This window comes from Coregonus clupeaformis, chromosome 31 (assembly GCF_020615455.1).
Source record: "Coregonus clupeaformis isolate EN_2021a chromosome 31, ASM2061545v1, whole genome shotgun sequence".
NCBI lineage: Eukaryota > Metazoa > Chordata > Actinopteri > Salmoniformes > Salmonidae > Coregonus > Coregonus clupeaformis.
Window position 1 is genome coordinate 28030269 of NC_059222.1, and position 20195 is coordinate 28050463.

Here is a 20195-nt window from a genome sequence, read left to right on the forward strand (position 1 = left end):
ATCCACTGACACCTCCTCCCTCCAGCCTACTGTGCATACTATGGGGACCGCATTCAAAAGTGTCAGACAAACATAAAGATGTCATGCTCAAGGGGGGCTGTTCATGCAGAAACCAATGGGGTGCTGGGGGGAAGGGGTGTTGTTCCTGCAGATAAAGGAATGCCCACATGCAGGAACGCCCCTAATTGCGGGCTGCAGTTGCACACTATTGGTCCACCTAGCGAACATAAAAGTATTTTGAAAAAATGGCCAAAAATTGACATTGCCAACAAACGAAAATGTGTTCAGAAGAAATAAATATACACAATATGTCAAAACCAGCTCCTCCCTCGCCAGGGACCGATCATCTCGAAAACTAAAGCAAATAAGATGCGTCGGCCCACAAACAATGTGGTTTCGGGTTGATCCGAGTCTTTTGGCTGTGTGTCAGGCTGTCTGCCTACTGTATTGTACTGTGAGAAGGCAGGCAGATAGGGGGCACCTCAGCAAAATCTCCCGCTCAACTTCACATTCAACCCCCCTACGAACTTACCTTCTAATTTCAACGCGTTTTAAAACCGACCACAGGACTTAAACATCTGATCGCTTTATTTATTGATTCTATTTTCGGTTAGTTTATGGTTTGTGTTTTTACACTCCGGGAGGGCAGAAATGGCCGCCAACATGTACCGGGTCGGAGGTATGTCACATTGTTTTTTGATATAGTCGAAACATGCTAATTTTATATCAATGCAGCGAATGTGTGTTACATTATCTTATATATACACCTATAGTGTCATTTCTGATATTATACATGTAAACGCGTGCTGTCATTTACCAGAGAAACGCACGGATTTCCAAATATTTGGGATTCTAATGGGTCAGGCCTCGCGACTATCGTGGCCATACCAGTTAGCTAGCATGCTACACCATAAACATTTACAATTTTTTACTTATTTTCACGTTATATCCCATTTAATCCACACATGCACGGCATGATTTGATGTGTGCGTGTTTGATTGACTTTATTGTTGTTTGGAAAAGGTCCTTTGTATTTGGCTCCTTTTTGGCACGCATCCATGTATTACGGCTCCTTCTTGCGTTAGCTACCAGCTAGCTAACTACCCCCCTGGCTAGAAGTGCATGCTTTGTTGCCAATGCAATGAATTATCTTAACCGTTATAATAACGCTCTATTGTTTGACAGTGTGAAGGGAATGGCCCATACATCTGTATTTGGTAGTTTTACTGTTGCTCATATTCAATGAGCTACCTAACTAGCTATGTGGTTAGCTTTACCAGGTTAGCCACCTAACAGTTAGATAGCTGTTGATGGCATCCGACATTGTCTCATGATGGCGTCGCGTGAATGAATCTTTCACGTTTGTGAGGATAGCCAGTAGCTAGCTACTGTTTTATGATAATTATCCCACAACATCTGGGCAACAAAGTCGGCGGTAAAGGATATTGTCTTGCATGTATGATAACGTTATATGTACACACTGCTGGGTGAAAAGATTATCTGGCAACAATGTAACGATGCTTTTTTCTACTTGGCTACAGAATATCGGAATGTGTCACGTGATGTTTGATTTGTTGTCATCTTGGAGTGTTTTCCACTTGATGTCACTGCTGTGTATTTGCATTGCATCAATATTATAATATACTGTATGATATTATTGCTATGATATTATATCTACTGAGTTAATGTGTAATCTGCCTATGGGTGAAAGTGGTTGTCTGTGTATCGCCTGTCTTTCTGAGTAGAGATGTGAAATGTGTGACTGTGTGTGTGTGTAGTACGGTAGCAAACCTATTTGATGATGGTTGACAGGCATCTATAGGTAGAGGTACCACTCAGACCTGATTGACTTGTTTAACTTTGACCTGAACCACCAACCCTCAGAAATAATTTGTGTGTGACTGTGTGTACCCTGGCTCCCAGCTTTTGACTACTGCAGCCTCTACCAAGGGTTCTGGATCTTTATGGCACAGACAACATACAGTGGCCTGGCCCCTTAACTGAAGGGTCACTGTTTTAAGCCCCATTAGGGGTGTTGAATTAGGTGTTAGAACAGGGCTGGAATAAAAGCCTGCACACCCAGTAGTTGTAATGGAGTAGGTTATATGGCAGGCCGTGTGTTAATGTGATGTTATTATGTTCTCTTCCAGACTATGTATTCTTTGAGAATTCCTCCAGCAACCCTTACCTGATCCGCCGGATAGAAGAACTCAACAAGGTACTGCCCGCCCTGGAGTGTGTGTGTGTGTACATACGTAATTAAAGTACTCTGGCTGATGTGCCTGAGGAGGGAATTGGTGGAATGCCTGTCTGTTTTGTGACTTTCCCTCTCCTCACCTGCGCTAGTGTGTGTGTGCATGTGAGATTGTGTGTTTAATATGATCCATAGCGACAGATGTTACCTGCCTAAAACTGTCATTTTCAACCGGCAGGTGAGAATGGGCACACTTCCCTCCTTCCCCCTCACTCTCCATCCGTACTAGGGATGTGACCAATGGAAACAATTTCTTAACATTTAGACTGCCATTTTTGTATCGGTTTTCCGATAAAACAATAAGAAAATTAATAAAGTTCCACATGAATTCACAATGCAGATGGTCTACATCGCGCATCCCGCGGAGAGACACATTTATAATTTACGCTGCTGGTGCTCTTGCTTTTCATGAGAGTGGCGTGTGTAGCTTGTTGTTATCGTCCAATCACAAGTCATCAAACTGGCACTAGGCTACAGTCATGGAGCCTCCGTGTGGCAAGTTATTAGGAGCTATCTAGGCTAATCAATGGAAGATGGAATTAAAATTACTGAACTAAAAGTTAAATGAGGACGGGCTACACCACCAAGAGCCAACAGGTAGGCTGCTATTTAATAATCTGAGTGGAGTTGTTATTTACTGTAGGATTAGGAAGAGGACAAAGCGCACAGTTCAAGTTACAATATGTAGTCTCAATTAACCTACCTAACGTTAGCTAGCTGAACTACCGTCTCTCCGTTTGATGCAGTCAATACATGTACTATGTAATCTGATGAGATGATACAGTGGGGGAAAAAAGTATTTAGTCAGCCACCAAGTGTGCAAGTTCTCCCACTTAAAAAGATGAGAGGCCTGTAATTTTCATCATAGGTACACGTCAACTATGACAGACAAAATGAGAATTTTTTTTCCAGACAATCACATTGTAGGATTTTTAATGAATTTATTTGCAAATTATGGTGGAAAATAAGTATTTGGTCAATAACAAACGTTTCTCAATACTTTTATATACCCTTTGTTGGCAATGACACAGGTCAAACGTTTTCTGTAAGTCTTCACAAGGTTTTCACACACTTGCTGGTATTTTGGCCCATTCCTCCATGCAGATCTCCTCTAGAGCAGTGACGTTTTGGGGCTGTCGCTGGCAACACGGACTTTCAACTCCCTCCAAAGATTTTCTATGGGGTTGAGATCTGGAGACTGGCTAGGCCACTCCAGGACCTTGAAATGCTTCTTACGAAGCCACTCCTTCGTTGCCCGGGCGGTGTGTTTGGGATCATTGTCATGCTGAAAGACCCAGCCACGTTTCATCTTCAATGCCCTTACTGATGGAAGGAGGTTTTCACTCAAAATCTCACGATACATGGCCCCATTCATTCTTTCCTTTACACGGATCAGTCGTCCTGGTCCCTTTGCAGAAAAACAGCCCCAGAGCATGATGTTTCCACCCCCATGCTTCACAGTAGGTATGGTGTTCTTTGGATGCAACTGAGCATTCTTTGTCCTCCAAACACGACGAGTTGAGTTTTTACCAAAAAGTTCTGTTTTGGTTTCATCTGACCATATGACATTCTCCCAATCCTCTTCTGGATCATCCAAATGCACTCTAGCAAACTTCAGACGGGCCTGGACATGTACTGGCTTAAGCAGGGGGGACACGTCTGGCACTGCAGGATTTGAGTCCCTGGTGGCGTAGTGTGTTACTGATGGTAGGCTTTGTTACTTTGGTCCCAGCTCTCTGCAGGTCATTCACTAGGTCCCCCCGTGTGGTTCTGGGATTTTTGCTCACCGTTCTTGTGATCATTTTGACCCCACGGGGTGAGATCTTGCGTGGAGCCCCAGATCGAGGGAGATTATCAGTGGTCTTGTATGTCTTCCATTTCCTAATAATTGCTCCCACAGTTGATTTCTTCAAACCAAGCTGCTTACCTATTGCAGATTCAGTCTTCCCAGCCTGGTGCAGGTCTACAATTTTGTTTCTGGTGTCCTTTGACAGCTCTTTGGTCTTGGCCATAGTGGAGTTTGGAGTGTGACTGTTTGAGGTTGTGGACAGGTGTCTTTTATAAGTTCAAACAGGTGCCATTAATACAGGTAACGAGTGGAGGACAGAGGAGCCTCTTAAAGAAGAAGTTACAGGTCTGTGAGAGCCAGAAATCTTGCTTGTTTGTTGGTGACCAAATACTTATTTTCCACCATAATTTGCAAATAAATTCATAAAAAATCCTACAATGTGATTTTCTGGATTTTTTCCCCCTCAATTTGTCTGTCATAGTTGACGTGTACCGATGATGAAAATTACAGGCCTCTCATCTTTTTAAGTGGGAGAACTTGCACAATTGGTGGCTGACTAAATACTTTTTTCCCCCACTGTAAATAACTGGCATTAAGTTAGTCTACCAGCGCGAGTCAATTTGTTTGCAATCTCTCTCCCCCTCCCTGCTCCCCTCGTCACTCACATTTGAGCTGCTGCTCTGCTTCAAGCCTCTCGCTCTACCTCGTGCATTACAGCTCCCGTTAATAAAGTAGCAATTTTTTTTTTGATTTTGTTCTCCTACTAACGTCACAGCATTGTTGCATTGGGTATTTGTACTTTTTTTTTCTTTTTCTGATGATGATCGGGACCTGTTAGTGGTAGTTTTGTGATAACTGCAAAGTGATTTTAATTTGTGAAGGGGAAAAAAGTTTTTTTTTTTTTTTGTCTTGACTGCATCAAACGGAGAGACGCCAGTTCAGCTAGCTAACGTTAGGTAGGCTAATTGAGACTACATATTGTAACTTGAACTGTGCGCTTTGTCCACTTCCTAATCCTACAGTAGATAACAACTCCATTCAGATTATTAAATAGCAGCCTACCTGTTGGCTCTTGGTGGTGTAGCCCGTCCTTCTCATTTAACTTTTAGTTCACTAATTTTAATTCCATCCATTGATTAGCCTAGATAGCTCCTAATAACTAGCCACACGGAGGCTCCATGACTGTAGCCTAATGCCGGTTTTATGTTCTTAATGTTAAGGCTCCCAATTTCTTTTTAAAGTTCACACACCTAATCCGTACCTCCCTCCCGCTCTCCTCCATGCTTTTCCTCCAGTGTGTTTAATCTCAAGAGGAGACAAAACATCTGTCTGACCAATCAGGCAATCAATCAATGTATAGTATCTATTTTGTATAATGTATGTAAACCTTGTGTAAATTCCTCTGTCTGTTTCTGTCTCTATATATTGTCTATTGCTAGTTGCACCATATCACCAAGTAAAATTCTGGGTATGTGTAAATGTACTTAGCAAATAAATGATTTTTCAGTCAGTGTCCTGGATATTGGGCCTCAGACGTGTTACAAGTCTCAGACGTGTTACTTAGTCCCCGCCCCTCTCTCTCAGTTCAATTCAAGACTGTTTTTAAAGTGTTAACTCTCTCTCCCCCTCCCATAGATAGCCAGTGGTAATGTGGAAGAGTATTATTTAATTGTGATAAATCTGTGTTCTAAGAGTTTCCTTCACCTCTCTCTCCCTTCAGACGGCCAGTGGCAATGTGGAGGCCAAGGTGGTGTGTTTCTACAGAAGGAGAGACATCTCACACAGCCTCATACAGTTGGCTGACAAACATGCAAGTAAGTGGCTCTGTGTGTGTGGGTCAGTCCGTCCGTCCGTCCGTATGTGTGCTTTTGTGTATTAGTGTAACACTAGGCGGTAGCTGAATGTCTGGAGAGTTTCCAGAGCCATACAGCAGGGGTCCAGGCTCAGACGGTCATGTTTAATGTGTGTGTATGTGCAGAGGACCTAGAGGAGGATAAAGAGGAGGAGAAAGAGAGTCCGTTGGAGGCGGAGCTGACCGACAAACAGAAACACCAGTTACGCCACAGAGAACTGTTCCTCTCCCGCCAGTATGAGAGTCTACCAGCCACACATATCAGGTACCCCCCCCCCGTAAGAGGCAGTATGCCTGGATGTTAACACAGACAACCATGCTCATTTTCTCTCCTTTCACTCCCCCACTCTTTGTCTCACCCCTCGCCGTCTCTCTGCTCTTTCTGTCTCTTTCTCAGGGGGAAGTGTAGTGTGGCATTGTTGAATGAGACTGAAGCTGTCCTCTCCTACCTGGACAAAGAGGTAAGGGGGCTTGTGTGTGTGCACCATACATCCACACCTGCCATTAAAATGCCTCCCATGCCATTCTAATGTGTCAGCTTTGTGTGTGTATATATTGTAAAATGTGTGTGTGTTTTACGTAGGATACGTTCTTCTACTCGCTGGTCTACGACCCAACCCAAAAGACACTGTTGGCTGATAAGGGAGAGATCAGAGTGGGACCACGCTTTCAGGCCGACGTACCTGACATGCTACAGGAGGGTAGGCACACACCTACACACAGACATACTTACCATACGTTCTTCACACACACACACACATACACACACTCACACCCTCTGACTGTATGTATCTCTTTGTAGTGGAATCAGATGAGTGGGACCAGTCAAAGTTAGAGGAGAAGCTTTGGGATCCTGACTGTCCTCTCTCCAGCAAACAGATTGACCAGTTCCTGGTGGTCGCACGGTACGACATTTAACCTCTAACCCCTGACCTCTCAGTTCCTGTTGGTGGTACCTAAGACCCCTGACCTCAAAACTGTGTGTGTGTAGGGCGGTGGGGACCTTTGCCAGAGCGCTGGACTGTAGCAGCTCGGTCAGACAGCCCAGTCTACATACGAGTGCAGCCGCCGCCTCACGAGACATCACACTGGTGAGAGACACACACACACACACCATTTTTGAATTGTCCTGAGTTTGACTGTTCGTCTACGGATGTAACCTTCTTGAACGTCCACGGATAAACTCTACAATATTCTCTCTGCCTATTCTAGTTCCATGCGATGGACACGCTGCATCGTCATGGTTACGACCTGTCCAGTGCGTTGAGTGTGTTGGTGCCGTCCGGTGGGCCGGTGCTGTGTCGAGACGAGATGGAGGAGTGGAGCGCCTCGGAGGCAGCCATGTTTGAAGAGGCTCTGGAGAAATACGGAAAGGACTTCAACGACATAAGACAAGACTTTGTAAGTCTCAGTGTGTGTGTGTGGAGGGCAGGTGCTCATGAATAGCCATACATGTTTGATTGCCTGTGTATATAGTAAACTGTGTGTGTGTGTTTGCGTCTGACATGTTGGGTTCAGAATAACCCTGGTCAGCCTGCTCATCAATATTCATGAGGGATCTGACACACAGACGTCAAAAACATGAAAGTTATTAATACTTTTCCCTCACTTTAGCTACCGTGGAAGTCTTTGACCAGTATAATAGAGTATTATTACATGTGGAAGACAACAGACAGATACGTACAGCAGGTAAGTCTCAGTATCTCTACACCACTCCTGCTAACTAGCTAGCTTGCTTAGCTGTTAGCAGCATCCAGTGCCAAGCTATTCTCTGGTCTTTCCTTGGCTTGCAGTCTAACTCTCCTCTCTGTGTTTCTCTCCGAGCAGAAGAGACTGAAGGCAGCAGAAGCAGAAAGCAAACTGAAGCAGGTTTACATCCCCACATAGTAAGTGTGTGTGTGTTTTGATTGAGTGTGTGTTAGTGTTGATGCACAATGTCCATATACACTATATTACCAAAAGTATGTGGACAACTTCTTGTTGAACATCTCATTCCAAAATCATGGCCATTAATATGGAGTTGGTCCCACCCTTTGCTGCTATAACAGCCTCAACTCTTCTGGGAAGGCTTTCCACTAGATGTTGAAACATTGCTGCGGGGACTTGCTTCCATTCAGCCACAAGAGCATTAGTGAGGTCGGGCACTGATGTTGGGCGATTAGGCCTGGCTGGCAGTCTGTGTTCCAATTCATCCCAAAGGTGTTCGATGCGGTTGAGGTCAGGGCTCTGTGCAGGCCAGTCAAGTTCTTCCACATCGATCTCAACAAACCATTTCTGTATGGACCTCGTTGGTGCACGGGGGCATTGTCATGCTGAAACAGGAAAGGGCCTTCCCCAAACTGTTGCCACAAAGTTGGAAGCACAGAATTGTCTAGAATGTCATTGTATACTGCAGCCTTAAGATTTCCCTTCACTGTAACTAAAGGACCTAGCCCGAACCATAAACAGCCCCAGACCATTTTTCCTCCTCCACCAAACTTTACAGTTGGCACTATGCATGTGGGCAGATCTGTTCTCCTGGCATCCGCCAAACTCAGATTAGTCTGTCGGACTGCCAGATGGTGAACCGTGATTCATCACTCCAGAGAACGCATTTCCACTGCTCCAGAGTCCAATGGTGGCGAACATTACACCACTCCAGCCGACGCTTGGCATTGCGCATGGTGATCTTAGGCTTGTGTGCGGCTGCTCGGCCATGGGAACACATTTCATGAAGCTTCCAACGAACAGTTCTTGTGCTGACGTTTCTTCCAGAGGCAGTTTGGAACTCGGTAGTGAGTGTTGCAACCGACGACAGACTATTTTTACGCGCTTCAGCACTCGGCGGTCCCGTTCTGTGAGCTTGTGTGGCCTACCACTTTGCGGCTGAGCCGTTGTTGCTCCTAGACGTTTCCACTTAACAATAACAGCACTTACAGTTGACCGGGGCAGCTCTAGCAGGGAAGAAATTAGATGAACTGACTTGTTGGAAAGGTGCCATCCTATAACGGTGCCACATTGAAAGTCACTGAGCTCTTCAGTACTGGCCATTCTACTGCCAATGTTTGTCTATAGAGATTGCATGGCTGTGTGCTCGATTGTATACCCCTGTCAGCAACGGGTGTGGCTGAAATAGCCGAATCCACTAATTTGAAGGGGTGTCCACATACTTTTGTGTGTATATATAGTGTATGTGTATCTTCAGCTGTTACATAGGATTCAGATTGTAAGCTTTGTTGTGTATCTACCTCGTTTCGCAGCAATAAGCCCAACCCTAACCAGCTCTCAGTGACCAATGGGAAGATGGCAATGGTGAATGGGGCGGGGCCTGGAGCCTACCATGCAGCGGGGGGAGGACGGGCCTGCGAGAGCTGCTACTGTAAGTACACCTCCCTCCCTTTATCCAGCCATCCAGCTCTCCATCCCTCATGGGAGACTGATGAACAGTGTTTAAGAGGAAACCTTATTGATGGACTGTTAGATACTGATTATGCTTATTGATTATGCATTGATAAGGTGTATGAGTCTTTATGTATGTGTGTGTACAGCGATGCAATCAGCCCAGTGGTACTCGTGGGGGCCGCCCAACATGCAATGTCGCCTGTGTGTGTCGTGCTGGATGTACTGGAAGAAGTACGGTGGCCTTAAGATGCCAAGCAGAGCGGAGGCGCCCGAGGAGAAGACCCCACCCAGTCCTTTGCCCAACGTAAGACCTCACCTTTAACTACCCCACACCTCCCCTTTAACATTGTTCCCCACTCAACATAAAACCAAATTCTGCTTATTCAATGTTACTGAACGTTTAGATATGGATATATCATGTAGAACAGTTGTTCTTCTTGGTCATGGACAACAGGTATTCATGTGAGCCTTTTCTCCTTCTCTAGGAGCCTCGGTCGCGTGGCCACGGCCCCCGCCAGTCCAGTCACATGGTGCCGGTGCGTAACAGCGGCAGCCCCAAGTCCTCCACGAAGACCAAGCAGGCCTTCTTGCTGCAGGCCTCCCGCCTCACCAAGCTGGCACGCCACATGTGCCGCGACATCATCAGACTTCGACGCGCTGCGCGGCGCCCATTTGTGCCCATTAACTGTGGCGCCATAAAGGCAGAGTGTAAGAGCTCCTTCAATTCCTAACTTCTGCCTCATGACACACCCATACATGGACACACACGCACGAACACACACTCGTACACACACACTGCCCCCTCCTTCACCTTGACACCCCCCTTTCACCCATCCCCCCCACCTCGCTGCCCCCCCCTCCCACGTCTGTCTCTCTCTCTGTTTTTGTTATATTGTATTATATTATTATTATTTTGGTTTTGTATTCTCCCCGGTTTCAATAAAGACTGCCTGTCCTCATGACTTTTGTGTTTCATCATCTGTTGGTTTGTCTGTTTTGGTTTGTTTTTAAGTCACTGTATCAACTGAACAGCCATTATAGCCGTTTGAAATCCATACAAGCACACACTCTTCTCCAAACATTTTTCAGAAAAAGTAATTTTCTATACATGCCCACCCATACACAAACATAGATGCATATAATTTATGCTTGTCCTATTTTCCAGGCCAAAGTATATGATAGTTGTAGAATGTATGCATATATTTAAGGTTAGTTAGAAGTATATTTTAATAAGAAAAGCTCTATTTTGCGCAGCACATTGCGTGTTACATTAATGAGCCTTTGTATGTGTGCTTTTCTGCGTGTATAGGTGCTTTTTCTGCAAGTAATTGTGTGTATGAGTGATCGCTGTGATTGCTTGAGAGCGGTTTGATTAGCTAGAGCTCATCTGACAACACGGAGGAAGATAATGAGGAATGGACATAAGGGAGAGGAGGGGAAAGGAAGGTAGAGGGAGGAGGGGAACAGAAGTAAAAAGTAGTGGCTTCTATGAAGATAATGATGATGGTAATCAGCCCTCCATTCTCTGCTTTTCTTTCTGAGTTTGAAGCTTGTTTATTATTTACTATTTCTGTGTTGCCATGTCAACCCACTCCTGCTCCCATTCTGTCCTGTAAGCAACTCTTACATGCCCATATCAGGACCTTCCTCTGTCCCAGTCATATGGACTCATCTCTATTTCTCCTACCTTGTCTTGTTCTTCTCTCTTCCACTCCCTCTGTCTCTATCTCTTCCTCTATCCATCTCTCTCTCTGTGAATGTGACAGTGGTAACTAATAAAGTCACAGCTGAAACCATCCTCTCTGAGTCCTTGTGCTTCATGTGTCTATGTACCTGTCCATCACTACATCAAACATACCGATTGGCCAGAGGACCAGACAAGGCCTGCCCCTACAGCATGGACTCCGCCTCTCTGCCTGCTTCCATCACACCCCAGTCACACCCTCACCATGCTGTATGCGTGTGTGTGCATGTATGTTTTAGTGTTTTTATTTTAGGTGTTGTGTTTTAACGTATATTCAGTTTGTGTGTGTGACAGAGAGAGCTCTGCTACTACATCTCCCCACAACCATCTTATTCAGTAAGTCGTCTATAAACACATCGTTTCAGTCTCATAAACTGACTGTTTTCAACTCAGACTGAAGCAAGATAGTTACAGTAGCAGATTAGTAGTTGCACAGCTATTTTTAGTGGGTTACAGTTCGTTTCGGAGCCTTCAGATAAATTCTGCGTTAGAGATTAAACAATACAAGAAAACTACACCGCATGCAACAGGCACCGGTAGATTAACCAAAATGTCTCAATATTCCTGAGTCTGACTGTGAATGACAGTACAGCTGCTTTGTTTGTCACTGGCGGTGTGATTGGTCAGTAGATGAGCTGCTGTTTGGTGATTGGTCTAGATATGTTGCGGGTGTCGGAGGGGCAAGTCGGGCGACCATCCAGAATCCGGACCACCCAGAGGAGCACCCTGACCAGCGTCCTGCAGTTCCTGGGTAACACACACACACCTACACCTACACACACACACACACACACAATACCTAAATAATGGAGCAAATACGTCCCACGACATGTTTCTATGACATGAGTAATCCACAAAGAATGACATTCTCCTATGACAACAAAAACATAAAATAATTAGTGATATGGGTATCAAATGTGTGATGTAATGTGTTCCAGAGTCCCGCCCCGCGATACACGCCCCCCGTTCTCACCGAACCCTCGGCTTACAAGCCCCCCCCCAACGCCGCCTCCTCTCTTCTCTCCCTTACGGTCCCCATGGCCTTCTGGGTAAACGCAGCTTCCACCACCACACCAGAGCAGAGCCGGAGAAACGCCCAGGTACACACACTCACACACACACCCACACACATACAGACACACACTTGCACACACACATACAATCACACACACACCAATTAATCTCTATCATGTTGTCTCCTGTGTCCTTCTGTAGAAAACCCAGGGCAGACAACGGAACCAGTTGTGAGTAACAGTCTTTCTTTTACTAAACACTTTACATACTGTAGATTGCGCTCCTACTTGACTACATTGCAGACGCATCCCAGATCTCAAAACACCTGGAAAGGTTTTAATATATCCGCTAACCACATCGTATGACATACCAATCTGCCCGACTGCTGCCCAGTTGATGACGTAGCACACAACTGTTGGTTGATGATGCAATGCAACGTCTGCAATGTAGTCGGGCAGCAACTACATTCAAATACAGACTTCAAATACAGACATTTAAGGTTGACTCCGCAATATTGCATCATTTAACATGGCAGATTTTTCTTGGATGATTATGAGGTGCTTGTATATGATTGACATATTCTAATTGTTTGTGATTGGCTCTTCCCAGCACAACGGCCGTAGCAGTGGAGTCGGAGGGACCAGGGGCAGTGCTAGGGGCGGAGTCATGATTAGGAAGCGACGCCCAAACTTGATCGATGCCCCTGACGACAGCTTCTTCCTCGTCTCCCGGGAGACCAGGTAGGTGTGGCCTCTGATTGGCAGCTGGGCTGATGATGCGTTCGACTGTCTTATATGTGATTGCCGCGTGACGGCTGATTATGCCTGGGACTGACAGCTGATTGGGCTGAAGCAGCCATGTCCTAACAAGCTTCGACAACCATGACTCACCGAGCACAGAAATAGAATAATAGAGATGAGGACGTAGAAATGTAATGAATAAACAGGTCACAGCTGAGCGTTGAGATGCATCAGGAGTTGAGTCTGGGTCAAACTGGGTCAAATTGGACTATAGATGCACACTAAGAAATTAGGGTTCCTCAAGGGTTCTTTAGGAAGGGTGATGGTTCTATGTGGAACCATACTGACCCAAAACCATACTGACCCAAAGCACCCTTTGAGCTCTTCAAAGGTTCTTTGCAGTTCAAAAAAGGGTTATTTTTTTAGTGATAATTAAAATGTAGGGGTGGCGGCTCAATCAAATATTTTGGGGCGTGGTTTGCGCACAGCTCTTTTTGTGCAACCGTGAGTGAGTGTCATTCCAGTTGATCTAATCTGTTGTGTTATGCTATTACATTATATTATTATATCTGACTATGGCCAGTGATGGTGTCTTGTGAAAGACTTGCGTAAGACCTTGTGTCAGTTGAGAACGGTTGACTAAATCAGTAGTTCTCAATTCTCTCCTCAGGGACCCCCAGCCATTCCAGAGCTAGCAACCTGATTCAACTTGTTAATAAACACAATAATACAATTAATGGAATTTTAACAATTTAATATGGCTAATAAACCCTGCATGGTTCTACAAAAAACGTTGAGATTGAGAAAGGTTCTTTAAAGAACCATTCTCCATAAAGGTGTTCTATTTAGCCCCCAAAAGGGTTGTAACCATAGCGGAACCCTTTTTTGGTGCTATATACAACCTTTTTTAATTGTTCTTTATAGAATCTTAGGAAAGGGTTCTTTATAGCACCATACAGGTTCCATTTAGAACCTTATGAGCATGGTTTTTTATAGAACCTTCAAAAAAAGGTTCCATGTACCACCAAAAAGGGTTCCGCTATGGTTACAAGCCAAAGAACCCTTAGTTGGCACTATATAGAACCATTTGGTTTTAGTGTGTGGTCTATGGATATTGTTTTGCTATGCATCAACTTGCTAGGTTAAGGGATAGTTAGTTTAACATCTTTTAATGGGGATCACAACTGTAGGGTACACAGGGCTGAGACTGAAGCCACTGCCAAGCTGATGAATGGGACTCCACAGGTAACCAAATAGGCTCATCTCATACAAAACACACTCACATAATGTTATCTCTCTTAATGTACACACACACACCTGGGCCCGTATTCAAAAAGTGTCTCAGAGTAGAAGTGCTGATCCAGGATCAGTTCCATATAATGTTATTACGACCTCAAATGCACCATCCTACACTCTAAGAAAAAAAGGGTTCCAAAAGGGTTCTTCGGCTGTCCCCATAGGATAAGCCTTTTGGATTTCATGTAGAACCGTCTGTGGAAAGGGTTCTACATGGAACCAAAAAGGGTTCTACCTGGAACCAAAAAGGGATATTCAAAGGGTTCTCCTATGGGGACAGCCAAAGAACCCTTTTAGGTTCTATATAGCACCTTTTTTTCTAAGAGTGTACATTAGCACTCCTACTCTGAGACTCTTTGGGAATACAGGTCCTGACCTCTCGTGCCCTGTTGCATCGTGGGTCGGCGTGTGTTTCCCTTCCTGTCAGTGACTGGCTGCTTGTTTCATTTCAGTGCTGCAGCCGTTACACACCTGCTCACGGTAAGCCCCCAACCCCGCACACACACACATGCACACCCACGTGCACACGCAAATGCAAGCACACACACACACATGTGACCTGGGTTACCTGTGGAGTCTGTTTCTCACTTGTGGATCGTACAGTCCAGTCAACTTGATAATGCACTCACACACAGTCCATGAAAAATGTCCACCCGCATCACCCCCCTTTTTCCCTGGATGAAGGGTTATTTTAGTCTAATTGTCTGATATTGACCAGGCTTCAGTGGAAATATTATTACTGCACCACTGGAGCATCCACTTACATGCCACTGTGTGCGTGTGTGTGTGTGTTTGTGTTTGTGTGTGTGCCAGAATACTTCCTCTTCCCAGAATCTCAGCTGTAATATGCTAATGAGTCTCATCTGATTGGCTGACACTAATTAGAACCAATTAGAGCTCAGATAGAGGTCAGGCTGGTGGTGTGTGTGCGCATTTGTGTTGTGTGTGTGTGTGTGTGTGTGTGTGTGTGTGTGTGTGTGTGTAAGATTACATATGCCCAATGTTTCTAAACAGGTAGAGATTAGTCTCCCAAGGGTCGGCGGACAGGTTGTTTCCCATATTGAAAATGTTCCAACATACACGTCTGCACAGGTTCAAGCATAGGTTGGGCAAGGCAGAAATGGACGTGCAGGAAATCCGTTCTGAGCCTTATGTCTTAAACATCCCCACCGGACACAACATTTGTAACTAGCTAGATGGAGCTTGCAGAGAATATTTGTGTTTCGCTAGTAAGTAGTTTGCATGCACCATGACAGCTAACGTTAGCGTAACAAGCTTACAACCACTATAGTAACCCTAACTACTGTATCTGGATCCGAATTGTGTCCGCCTCTGTCATGTTTCTGAGAGGATTATTGCTCAAGAGCACAATTGCCGTTCACATTCTACGCCCCACCTACCCAAACTCGTGATTTGTTGGTAGAGTTGTCTGTCTGAAGAGCACTCTCCCCAGATTTTTTTGTTCTCCCCTTTTGAAGTTACCTAGAAATTCCCCCATGTTCCCCAGACCTAATGCTGTTGCTCTAGGTCTGCGATTTTCGAGACTATGAAAGAATATATTCAGTAAAAGGTACTAGCGACTGTGTGTGTGGCACACTCATACATTTTCCATGACTCTGTGACTGGTCCTGCCTCACTAGATGGAGTGATCAATATTACTGATTATATCACACAGAGAAACTCTCTAATAAACACTCAGGCATTCACCAGACAGCCCTGCCCTCAGGACCCGTCTCTCTCTCCATCTCCCTCTCTCTTTCCTTAATGCAGTAAAAAACAATGGCCAAAACAACACAATATGCACGCACAAACTGACACACAGTGTCTATATTAGCCAAATTAAATCCCAGCGTGCGTTGTACTGGAGGTAATTGATACATTTTTCTGTTCAGAGAAATTATAAACAACCCTGAGAGAGCGAGAGAGAGAAGGCGAGATGCTGCCAATGCTGTAGTAATAGACTCTCTGCAACAACAGCCCTTTACTTAATGTATCTTTCTCTCAGTCTCTCCCAGTGTTTTAGCAGAATAAAAGGTTAGAGTGAGACCGTGTGTTCTAACGTTCTGTTGAGTTCCCCTCTGATGTCATATCCTGTCCTCTCTGATGTCCTGTCCCCTCTGATGTCATGTCCTGTCTCTCCAGGAGGGCCAGGCGGCTGCTGTCACGGTCCCAGCTGAGGCGCGCCTGTCGACAGCCCTGTGAGCAGATCACCCTGCGCAAGGCCTCCCAGGCACTACCACAGGGGCCGCTACTCGCCCCTCCACACCCCCACCCCAGCCTCAGGATGAGGGGACCCATCGTTATCCACGACTGACCACTGACCCCTGACCTCTGACCCTATCTCCCTCCCATGCCTGTCACCTGCCAATGCTCTACATGCAAGACCCCAACCCTAGTTTCACCTGGCCCCCGACCCCCTGCCCTCCCCATCGCCCCCTTAAAAAAAAAAATATCTGACCCTTCACCTCGGGAGGAAGTGATGTGCTATGTTGCTGTGGGGAAAGAAAGTGGTTCCCACCTGTACAGATTAAACTTCCCTGGGACAGAAACCTGTGTGTGCGTGTGAGAATGTATGTGGTTAAGCGCAAGTGTGCACGAGTGTGAGAACTTGATGTTTTTTCTTCTTCTTCTGTACCTGCTACATGCCAGTGAGTGGTGGTTGTGAGCTATAAATATACAGTATATACAGTACCAGTCAAAAGTTTGGACACACCTACTCATTCCAGGGTTTTTCTTTATTTTTTACAATTTTCTACATTGTAGAATAATAGTGAAGACATCAAAACTATGAAATAACACATATGGAATAATGTAGTAACCAAAAAAGTGTTAAACAAATTTGAGATTTGAGATTCTTCACAGTAGCCACACTTTGCCTTGATGACAGCTTTGCACACTCTTGGCATTCTCTCAACCAGCTCCATGAGGTAGTTACCTGGAATGCATTTCAATTAACAGCTGTGCCTGTAAAAGTTAATTTGTGGAATTTATTTCCTTCTTAATGCGTTTGAGACAATCAGTTTTGTTGTGAGAAGGTAGGGGGGGTATACAGAAGATAGCCCTATTTGGTAAAAGACCAAGTCCATATTATGGCAAGAACAGCTCAAATAAGCAAAGAGAAACGACAGTCCATCATTACTTGAAGACATGATGGTCAGTCAATCTGGAAAATATCAGGAACTTTTAAAGTTTCTTCAAGTGCAGTCTCAAAAACCATCAAGCGTGATGATGGAACTGGCTCTCTTGAGGACCGCAAAGGAAAGGAAGACACAGAGTTACCTCTGCTGCAGAGGATAAGTTAATTAGAGTTAACTGCACCTTAGATTGCAGCCCAAATAAATGCTTCACAGAGTTCAAGTAACAGACACATCTCAACATCAACTGTTCAGAGGAGACTGCGTGAATCAGGCCTTCATAGTCGAATTGCTGCAAAGAGACCACTACTTAAGGACCCCAATAAGAAGAAAATAATTGTTTGGGCTAAGAAACACGAGCAATGGACATAAGACCGGTGCAAATCTGTCCTTTGGTCTGATGAGTCCAAATTATAGATTTTAGGTTCCAACCGCTGTGTATTTGTGAGATGCAGAGTAGGTGAACAGATGATCTCCGCATGTGTGGTTCTCACCGTGAAGCATAGAGGTGAAGGTGTGATGGTGTGAGGGTGCTTTGCTGGTGACACTGTTGGTGATTTATTTCAAGGCACACTTAACCAGCATGGCTACCACAGCATTCTGCAGCGATACGCCATCCCATCTGGTTTGCGCTTAGTGGGACTACCATTTGTTTTTCAACAGGACAATGACCCATAACACACCTCCAGGCTGTGTAAGGGCTATTTGACCAAGAAGGAGGGTGATGGAGTGCTGCATCAGATGACCTGGCCTCCACAATAATAATAATAATAAAATCACACAATTACCCGACCTCAACCCAATTGAGATGGTTTGGGATGAGTTGGACCGCAGAATGAAGGAAAAGCTGCCAAAAAGTGCTCAGCATATGTGGGAACTCCTTCAAGACCGTTGGAAAAGCATTCCTCATTAAGCTGGTTGAGAGAATGCCAACAGTGTGCAAAGCTGTCATCAAGGCAAAGGGTGGCTACTTTGAAGAATCTGAAATCTGAAATATATGTTATTTGTTTAAAATGTTTTGGTTACTACATGATTCCATATGTGTTATTTCATAGTTTTGATGTCTTCACTATTATTCTACAATGTAGAAAATAGTAAAAATAAAGAAAAACCGTTGAATGAGTAGGTGTGTCCAAACTTTTCACTGGTACTGTATATACAGTGCATTCGGAAAGTATTCAGACCCCTTGACTTTTTCCACATTTTGTTACGTTACAGCCTTATTCTAAAATAGATTCAATAAATAAAAATCCTCATCAATCTACACACAATAGCCCATAATGACAAAGTGAAAACAGGTTTTTAGAAATGTTTGCAACTGTATTAAAAATATAAAACAGAAATACCTTATTTACATAAGCATTCAGACCCTTTGCTATGAGACTCGAAATTGAGCTCAGGTGCATCCTGTTTCCATTGATCATCCTTGAGATGTTTCTACAACTTGATTGGAGTCCACCTGTGGTAAATTCAATTGATTGAACATGATTTGGAAAGGCACACACCTGTCTATATAAGGTCCCACAGTTGACAGTGCATGTCAGAGCAAAAACCAAGCCATGAGGTCGAAGGAATTGTCCGTAGAGCTCCGAGACAGGATTGTGTCGAGGAACGGATCTGGGAAGGGTACCAAAACATTTCTGCAGCATTGAATGTCCCCAAGCACACAGTGGCCTCCATCATTCTTAAATGGAAGAAGTTTGGAACCACCAAGACTCTTCCTGGAGTTGGCCGCCCAGCCAAACTGAGCAATCATGGGAGAAGAGCCTTGGTCAGGGAGGTGACCAAGAATCCGATGGTCACTCTGACAGAGCTCCAGAGTTCCTCTGTGGAGATGGGTGAATCTTCCAGAAGGACAACCATCTCTGCAGCACTCCACCAATCAGGCATTTAAAGTAGAGTGGCCAGATGGAAGCGGTTTCTCAGTAAATGGCACATGACAGCCCGCTTGGAGTTTGCCAAAAGGCATCTAAAGGACTCTCAGACCATGAGAAACAAGATTCTCTGGTCTGTTGAAACAAAGATTGAACTCTTTGGCCTGAATGTCAAGCGTCACGTCTGGAAGAAACCTGGCACCATCCCTACGGTGAAGCATGGTGGTGGCAGCATCATGCTGTGGGGATGTTCTTCAGCGGCAGGGACTGGGAGACTAGTCAGGATCAAGGGAAAGATGAACAGAGCAAAGTACAGAGAGATCCTTGATGAAAACCTGCTCCAGAGCGCTCACGACCTCAGACTGGGCGAGGGTTCACCTTCCAACAGGACAACGACCCTAAGCACACAGCCAAGACAACGCAGGAGTGGCTTCGGGACAAGTCTCTGAATGTCCTTGAGTGGCCGGACTTCGACCTGATTGAACATCTCTGGAGAGACCTGAAAATAGCTGTGCAGCGACACTCCCACATTCAACCTGACAGAGCTTGAGAGGATCTGCAGAGAAGAATGGGAGAAACTCCCCAAATACAGGTGCGGCAAGCTTGTAGCATCATACCCAAGAAGACTCAAGGCTGTAATCCCTGCCAAAGGTGCTTCAACAAATTATTGAGTAAAGGGTCTTGAATACTTATGTAAATGTAATATTTCCGTTTTTTTATTTTATACATTTGCTAGAATTTCTAAAAACCTGCTTTTGCTTTGTCATTATGGGGTATTGTGTGTAGATTGATTAAGGAAAAAAACGATTTAATCATTTTTAGAATATGGCTGTAAATGTGGAAATAGTCAAGGCGTCTGAATACTTCTGAATTCACTGCATATTTTCTTCGTTTGGCTCTATACTTCGAAGGTTTGAATGAAAAGATTACCATGGGGTTAAAGTGCAGACTGTCAGCTTTAATTTGAAAGTATTTTCATCCATATAGGGTGAACCACTTAGAAATTACAGCACTTTTTGTACACAGTTCCCCCCATTTTATGGGAGCAAAAGTATTGGGACAAATTCACTTATGTGTATTAAAATAGTAAAAAGTTATGTATTTGGTCCCATATTCA

General features: G+C 44.7%; 1 protein-coding gene across 3 annotated transcripts; it reads left to right on the plus strand.

Annotated features, from left to right (window-relative positions):
• The first annotated feature begins 242 nt into the window (after positions 1-242).
• On the plus strand, positions 243-16785 carry LOC121547364 (metastasis-associated protein MTA3). 3 transcript variants are annotated; one of them, XM_041858614.2, is made up of 21 exons: positions 244-679; positions 2151-2218; positions 5764-5857; positions 6022-6160; positions 6293-6356; positions 6479-6596; positions 6698-6800; positions 6887-6986; positions 7108-7296; positions 7510-7584; positions 7723-7781; positions 9135-9253; positions 9423-9580; positions 9762-9984; positions 11679-11771; positions 11959-12120; positions 12236-12264; positions 12644-12774; positions 13965-14019; positions 14523-14550; positions 16213-16330. In XM_041858614.2, the coding sequence occupies exons 1-21, from the start codon at positions 652-654 to the stop codon at positions 16245-16247; spliced, it is 2070 nt and encodes a 689-aa protein (XP_041714548.1). In that variant the 5' UTR covers positions 244-651; the 3' UTR covers positions 16248-16330. The 3 variants fall into 3 exon arrangements, with proteins under 3 accessions (XP_041714547.1, XP_041714548.1, XP_041714549.1); XM_041858615.2 differs by lacking the exon at positions 13965-14019 and having other exon boundaries at positions 16213-16360; XM_041858613.2 differs by lacking the exons at positions 13965-14019; positions 14523-14550 and having other exon boundaries at positions 243-679; positions 16213-16785.
• The last annotated feature ends 3410 nt before the right edge of the window (positions 16786-20195 follow it).